General features: G+C 39.4%; 1 protein-coding gene across 1 annotated transcript; it reads right to left on the reverse strand.

Moving 5' to 3' along the window:
- Positions 1 to 479: 479 nt before the first annotated feature.
- LOC135875844 (trace amine-associated receptor 1-like) lies at positions 480 to 1520 on the reverse strand. Its single transcript, XM_065400897.1, has one exon. It carries the CDS (start codon positions 1518 to 1520, stop codon positions 480 to 482), a length of 1041 nt encoding a protein of 346 aa, XP_065256969.1.
- Positions 1521 to 8253: the final 6733 nt, after the last annotated feature.

Genomic DNA, 8253 nt, shown 5'->3' on the forward strand with positions numbered 1-8253 from the left:
CATCTTCGGGTCATCGGTGGAAATCCAAAAGGAAAGCCCTTTGTTGTTCTGCTTAGAGGGCTGCAGATTCATACAAACCTCAGTTCAGCAACGAAATCTGTTCAGTGCTTGCTTTATAAAAGTGTGAGACGGGCCTTCCAAAAGAAAACAGTGCTTAGTGTATCAGAATTACATGATTTCTCTGCACAACGTGATTTAATGTTCTTTTAAACTGCAAGCTCCCTTTTGTATATTGTAGAGAGCTCAGCACATTGTAAGTGCTAAATAAATCATTAATCATAATAACCAAAGCACTAAGCCTAATTTGAGGCAAGTTCCAGTCTGTACTGAGACAAGGTTTAAGGTACCACAGTTTGCAACCTGAACCAGACTTCACAAGTGGGTAAACAAACCTGTTGATTTTCGTCCCTTTTAGCTGCTGTGTAAGTACAATCTCCAACCAATTGCTAAATGTAGTGAGTCCAAAAACTATAAGTATATTATTCTAAAAATAATTGAGTCCTGGAAGAGTCCTGTCTGAAAACTTTACCAAACAGAATCAACTTTAGTGCTCTGCGAAACCACATGTAAAAAAATGCATACACTAATGGGTTAAATGTAGAATTCAGGTAACCAAACCACACCAACGCATCAATAAGAATAGGTGGTGTTGAGTAATTCATAAAGGGGTCAGTGACAGTACAGAAGAAAAATGGAGACCAACATATGAGAAAAACACCCATCACTATGCCTAATGTCTTTGCAGCTTTCCTTTCTCTACTTGGTGAAATGTGGTGCTTCATTTCAAATCTGATCTGCGTTTGGATAGCTGCATCTCTAATGGATCTTGCCTGCCTCTTGGCTATAGCGTATATTTTCCCATAGATGCACAACATAACAAATCCAGGGATGTAGAAGGAAATCATTGAGGCCACCACACCTGAAGTTTCACTAAAGAAGACAAAGCAGCCTCCAACACAGTGGATATGATTATAGAAAATCTCTTCTGCTCCTTTTAAGTTTAGCTCCAGAAAGATCAACCCAAAGGCAAAAATGGCAGGGATGGTCCAACTTATGATGATCATGACCACTATGATGCAAGTATTTATCTTAGATTTGTATCTCAGTGGGTCACACACGGCATAGTAGCGATCAACAGAAATGAAGGAAAGATGGAAAATGGAGGCTGTGCTTAGCATAATGTCTGTGCTAGTGTGGATTTTGCAGAAAAGTTCTCCAAAGTACCAGCAGTTCTCCACAGACCTCACCATGCTGTAAGGCATGATGAAGCACCCCAACAAAAAGTCAACAGTGGCCATGGAAAGGATCAAGAAATTTGTAGGCGTATGGAGCTGCTTGAAGTGTGCTATTGAGATGATAACTGTCAGATTTCCAGCCAACGTGGCCAGGATGATGCACACCATGAAGATATACATGGGAATACGGATATTGCTTGACCAGCTGCTCTTTATGCAGGAGCCATTTACAGATTCACAGCAAAACTGCATCCTTCCTGAGATCTCAAACCCACTTAAGTACATTGTAGTCTCAGCCTCCTGGATGTTGCTCAGGCAACTTTTGTCCTAATGCTGAAATACATTTAGAGTTATTTATTGTTTTCCTGGGTATTCATCCGGCCAAGGTAACTGCAGAGAGAAAAAAGAAAATAATAAACATATTAATCTACCAGAACTTTTAGGAAATTAATTTTCTTTAATTCATTAAGGTCTTGGAGGGGATTAAACTGGTTTTGAAACAGAATTACACTTTTATCATTAGATTTTTCTGAACTGAGACTCTCCTTGGGCTGAATTATGGCCCGGCTAATGCAGCAGGACACCTGTTGGCCCCACTTATCCACCAGCTACTGTTTGTTTTAGATTCTGCAGCCCACTTGGCTGCAGCTTCCTGGAGACATAAATCAAAGACATACACGTCAAAGTGGACAGGCCAGACACACAGATGGTAACATCTGGAGAGAACAGAAGGTTTCCACTAAGTCAAGGAAGAGTCCATTCTGGCAACAAATACTCTGAGATCTGCATCTAGTAAATATCACTTACCTACAGTCACATCTTCCCTCTGTCCATCAATCCTGTTCTCCCTCCCAGCCTGCCTGTCTCTGGATGCTTTGATTGATTGTTATGCTGACAGTAGGTCCCAGGACTCTTCTCTTTCCTTCTGGCTATGATCAGTGTAGCCTATAGGGCTAGCCTGCTTGCTTGCCTATATATCTTTTCTTATGGGTTTGATTATTTGTTTTATTATAATAGGTCTATAGATTTATATTAGAGTATTTTTGGCTGTAACACAAGGGACCTACAGGCCACATCCTGTATGTTGAACTTAGGCAAAGTTAGTGGATATATGTTCAGGATCTTTCACCTAGATATGTGGTGATGAGCTAAAGCATAAGGTCCATATATGGTTGTGACCTTTAAATTTAACAGATACACCACAAAACATGAAAATAACAGGTTAGGCCAAAAATAACAGATGTAAAAATGAGCTAATGGTCATTAATATGTATGCATATGTCATCCATACACACAAACATGCCATCCTGTAAAGTAAGTGTACTCTGATATTTTGTGGGTGAAAAATTAAGTTTAAACATAGAAGGAGGACGCAAGTGTCAAGCTCTATAAGTGTAACCCACCATGCCTCGGTAGCTTCTTTGTTCTTAGTTCTGGGTTCATTATTCTTTTGTTTATTAGTCTATTAATTGATAGTTCTTAATTCTTAAGTTTTAAGTCAGTTAGTTAAGTAAAACTCTTATGTCAGCTTTTCTAGTCTTTCTATAGCTTTTAGCTCTCTAGCTTCTCATAAGCTCTGCACCTCCCACTGAAGAACTGAGGAACCTGGACCTGAACTCTCTTGGCATGCCAGAGGTGAGGTTGGTCCTTTGTGTCTTACCACCAGGTTATCAAGAAAGGGTGTGAGTATATTCATCAAAAGCTTTATAGTATATAATACCACGTGTGTCTCTAGAACAATATTATTGCCTTATAACTCTGATTCTTTTACCATTTAATTACTCTTTGATCACTATTCCATTTATCTCAATAGAAGTCTTTAAGGCTATATTTGTCTGAGTGTGAGTGTCCGTGTCAGACATCTCTGGGGTCCTTGCAAACTCTGTGTAGCCTAATTCTGGGACAAAAACCTTATTATCTTCTGATCAAATTAATTGGCAAGCCTATAACCCATATTATCTAAAATAATAATATTAACCTCCTAAAATCAGGGAGCAGGATGATAAATCATGGCTTATTTGATCTTGGAAGCAGTGTGGACAGCTTTGGAGTCTATGGGTCTCTGCCCCAGCTCCCATTTCTTCTCAGAGTCTTTGGCCTCTCTGGAACAAGCCACTCAACACCATTGCCTTGCTTGTGGATGCACAGCTATACAACAGAGACTATCCATTTCTTAATTAGAGCTCTTTGCCTGCTTCAGCATCATTATAACTTAGGTGAGAGATCCTGGTACCGTCTTCTGTTTTTTTGAAATATTGCATTAGGCTGCATAAGTATTATGAAAAGCCCTTTGTCTGTATGTTTTTTTTATAGATTGCTAACTCCTAAGGGCTATCTTTCTCAAAGTGTCGGAATACACCACCCGCTCAGTGAATAAATAAGAGTGTCTGTCTGTGTTTGTGGGGGAGGATATAGTGTGGAAATGCTAATGTGGCCTAGTGAATAGAACACTTCCCAGCACTCCCACTGGCCTGCTGAGGAACCCAGGATAAATCACTTCTCTCTGTGCCTCAGTTTTCCTAACTGTAAAATGGGGATGATCCTGACCTTCTTTGTAAAGTGCTTTGAGATCTATGGATGAAAAGCCATACATAAGAGCTAGAGACTGTTATTAATGTATTCAGTGAGACTCCATGGAGGAGTGGGGATGTACCTATATGAAGCAGTGTGCAAGCTCAGGGCCTACGTGAGGAAACAGAAGCTGTTTGTGGAAAGAATATAGTATGGGGCATGTAGGGCCTTATTCTGCTCTCAGTTACACCAATGGAGATTCTTTGGATTTGACATGGGATAACTGAGAGCAGAATCAGGACCAAAGTATGCACATTTGTCCATTTTTAAAATTATTTTTGATTTGCAGCAGCACAGGGTGTTTTTTTATCTGGTTGACACCACAGATCAATACCATGGTACAGTTTAAGTACAGCGGTGATCAGTAAGTGCGAAGACTTAATTCAAAGACTTTAGAAGAAAAGGGATGCCACTGTCTACATTGTTAGATGTTAGAAGTATGCTATTTTGAGTATATTTGTAACAATATAGACATCTCTTTAATATAATACTGTTAAAACACCCCTTGCTTTGACAATTTCAGTTCTTAGCAATTTTATAAACTAAACTAAATGCTTTCCTTTTTAATTTTGTTCTTTCCTTCTTATTTGGGCACAGACGCAGTATCTATAAAAGTAGTGGAAACTGGTATGCATGAGTTTCTGTTGGGTTGCACTCAGTTACTGTACAGTGAAAACAAACACTAAATCATACACAGACAGCATGTTACTAGGAAAAAGATTCCCAGCATGTTTCACTGGTATTTCTGTAAAGATATCATGTTGGGTAAAACTGAAAGCTAACTTTGTTTTGTAAAGATTGTTTTTTTATAGTGAACATAGTGCTCGTGCACTCACACAGGTGCCGCATGCTCTGAGTGTTAACAACTTGTGTAACTGCTACGAGATGTAGCTTGCCATATCCTTCACTTTAATTGGTAGCCCAGGGTCCATATGGCAAAAGTTTGGCCACCTGTGTAAAAGACTGAGCAAATAATTCAACAAACAATTTTGTATAATACTCAAAAAACACAGTGATAGAACATTGCTATAGGGACAGTCACTAGTGCTTTTAAAATTTTTAGACATAGCTATAATTGACAGCCATATTTTTCCTTCTATCCCAACAAACACAAATTCTAATTTTTCCTAAAGAAATCTCTATACATACTGTATCTATATCTGTAAAGTTCCCATTTATAATTGATCATTTTAATATTTGTTTATTATCTTGCATTTCCTCTTTCTAGTTCTCTTTTCTGATGGGTCTCTGAAATTCAAAGTATGTTCTTTATCTCTCCAAAACCAATAAACATTTACCAATGGGTCTCTCTCTTGACAGCTGATTAATCAAATCTGTTCTAAATGACAAGCCTCACTAGATTTTCATCACATTTACTTTTTAATAGTTAGTAGCAGTTCTCTGCACATCCTCCACTGTCCTTTCTGTGGAATACTGAGCAGCAGAGAAATGTGCTGGTTTCCTGTACTTAAACAAGACATTTAGAATCCATATGACTGCAGGCAGTAAATACATGCCATGTCAATGGCTGCAAATCAAAATATCTAGGATAGGAATTCAGTTGACAAAAATAAAATAATTAAGAGGCATTGATTTACTGCATGTATTTGATGAATAACTGAACTATTTGTGGAATCATTGACCAAGTGAAATGGACTGAAAATATTGATACTGCTTTTATTGTGCTTTTATTATTTGTATACTTACTGTAATCTCGTAACTCATACCTCCTCAGTTCTGCTGTATTCCATAATTTTGGACACATACCACACTCTTTTATACTGCTTGTGTAAGAAAATGAATTGAACTGTCAACAGTTCTGTTTATCTTCAATAAAATTAGTAATATCCAGGTGTACTCAGAGGCTGGTTAAATAAGTTCTGCTCTCTGGTCAGTTCCCCTGCCTTAGATTATAAAATTCCCACATGCTAGGATTCATTATTTTATTGATATGCAAACACATTTGGTCGCTGCCATATCATCATGACTGTGCTATTTTTGTAATAGGCTTATTATAATGTATCACTTTCTCTTTATAAAATCAAACTGATTTAAGACCACTGCAATATAAAGGGTATTATTAATAAGCATTTTTGTTTTTTAATAAAATTAACTTTGTAATTGCTACATGCAAAATATTAGCCTTCAGTAACAGTCTTCACAGCAATACCTTGTCTTTTCATAGAAAAAAATATAAGGTCAGGGCCTCACAGTTGGTGTAAATCAGCTTAGCTCAATTGACTTCAACCAAGCTGTGACACAAAAGATAGCTCTCCAACTAAGCAGTTCTAAAACTCTCTGGCATAGCGCGCGCGCACACACACACACACACAGAATAGATTTAGGATAACATCTTAGGACCAAACTCTGGCTGGCCCAGTACAAGTGAACTTAAAGTAGGAAAAGACCCAAAGAGCCTTTTCCTGACTCTAGTGCACTTAATACAGGGATCAGACACCATTTGGCTGGCTTCATTAAGCATGGTAAAGGATGGGTGCAGGCTGGTATCATTGGAATCACTTACCAACCCAAAGAATATATGCCTGAATTGGGTACGGTCATGGCTATGGCCCTCCAGTCCCACCCTTTGCATTGGTAAGTACCAATAGTGGAGCACTGCAGCAAACACAAGTCACACCTTTTTCAATGAGTAGAAAGAGCTGCATTGCACTAGGGTTTCCCCAGTGCCCTTGGAGACTCCACCAGTGCCAGAGTTCTAACACTGCTGCTCCTTACCAGAGTACTACAGAGGCTCACAGAACAATAGCAGGAAGCCATGCATGGGTTAGTTTTGCCCACCCAGGACCCTGGGCACTTATGGTGCTGCTGTGAGTTCACTGCTATTGTTACTTGAGCTAGCTTTGACATACACATGCTGCTCGTGATCTACATGTCCTCATGTACTGCAGTCACACTTCCCAGTTGCAGCATAGACATACCTTTAGGGCTTGTCTACACTTTAAATGCTGTAGCAGTGCAGCAACACCAAATTAGCGCTTCAGTGAAGATGCTGACAGGAGGGCTTCTCCCATATGCGTTGGTAGGCCACCTCCCTGAGAGGCAGTAGCTAGGTTGATGGGAAAATTCTCCCATTGACCTAGCGTTGTCTACACCAGTGGTTAGGTCAGTTTAACTGTGTCACTCAAGGGTGTAGATTTGTTATAGCCCTGAGCAACGGAGATATACCGACCTACTTTCCTAGAGTAAACCAGGCCTTTGTGTCTTCTAAAAAATGTTAAGTGTAGACAATCATCCCCCATAATTCCTTCAGAAGTGATATTTATATAGCATCCCACTGCCTCTTCCATTACTTAAGAAAATAGGTGGTCCATAAAAGGTTGGTTTCTACAGATCCATCTTGTACAGGTAATAAATGATATACTGAAGAGTTTTAGAACTGCTTTACTCGCAGAGCTTCCTTTAATGTTAGTCTTTTGTGTCTGATTTTATTCTAGCTTTGGAGAATAGAATCACAGTTTAGCTCCCAATTACAGCTACGCCCTAGGAAGAAAGTAGCTTATTACCAGGTATTAAAATAAAGGGCATTCTTTTTTCTTAACAACAAAGCAAGGATCCACCCTAGTTCTAATGAGCATCTTGCCAAATGGTTATGTATAATCAGACTGAGCTTCAGCCGTAAGTGTACTTAGAATTTTAGCAGCCTTTTTTCATTTTAGCAGGCATGTCTTGGACAAGTCTGGGACAGAGGCCTTATAAGGGTATTAGACAAAAACGTGTGTGTGTGTGTGTGTGTGTGTGTGTGTGTGTGTGTGTCTACAACAACATTGTAGACACCCATGCCAAGTTCTGGGCACCCGGCTATAATTTAATTTCACAATAGGTTCCCAACGACCTCCCCAACTATAAAATAACTCCCACAATGAACAACAAATGTTCTTCGATCTTCAACAGTCCCGATTCCAAATGCTTGGGAGGAAAGATGCAGTGTGCCCTAAAGATTAGCAGATCCAGACTCTGATCAGACCTTTCATCGAAACTGCCCTTCCAGCAACCCTTCCTGTTCATGACAAGTGGCATGTAGCTTGTGTACACGCTCCAATATTAACTCTGACATTATGTCATGGGGAGAGAGGTAACAGGTTCCTTAGGTAACTATTCATGGCTTTATAAGCTAAACCAACACATTGAATTCCAGCTGGAGAATCTGACTGCTCGCCTGTGCAGGTCCAGATCACTGTAGAAAATGTATTTCTGATATGACACTCCGCTTAATAAATGGGCTGTCACATTCTGCGCTGATTTCAGTTTCCAAAGTCGTCTCAGTGTAAAGTCTAATCTTGAGGTGGCAAAAGCATGAGTATGTGTAGCAAGAGCTACATTAGATGGATGAGATCACACTCTTCTGATTAGGCACAGATGAAAAAAGTGCTCATGATCACAACCACTACCTGAACATCCAGATTAGCCCAGCATCCAGTATCACTTC

The sequence above is a fragment of the Emys orbicularis genome, chromosome 3, assembly GCF_028017835.1.
Source record: "Emys orbicularis isolate rEmyOrb1 chromosome 3, rEmyOrb1.hap1, whole genome shotgun sequence".
Lineage (NCBI taxonomy): Eukaryota > Metazoa > Chordata > Testudines > Emydidae > Emys > Emys orbicularis.

Coding starts and splice junctions, on each gene's coding strand:
- LOC135875844 (XM_065400897.1), bottom strand. CDS start 1,520: ATGTACTTAAGTGGGTTTGAGATCTCAGGAAGGATGCAGTTTTGCTGT.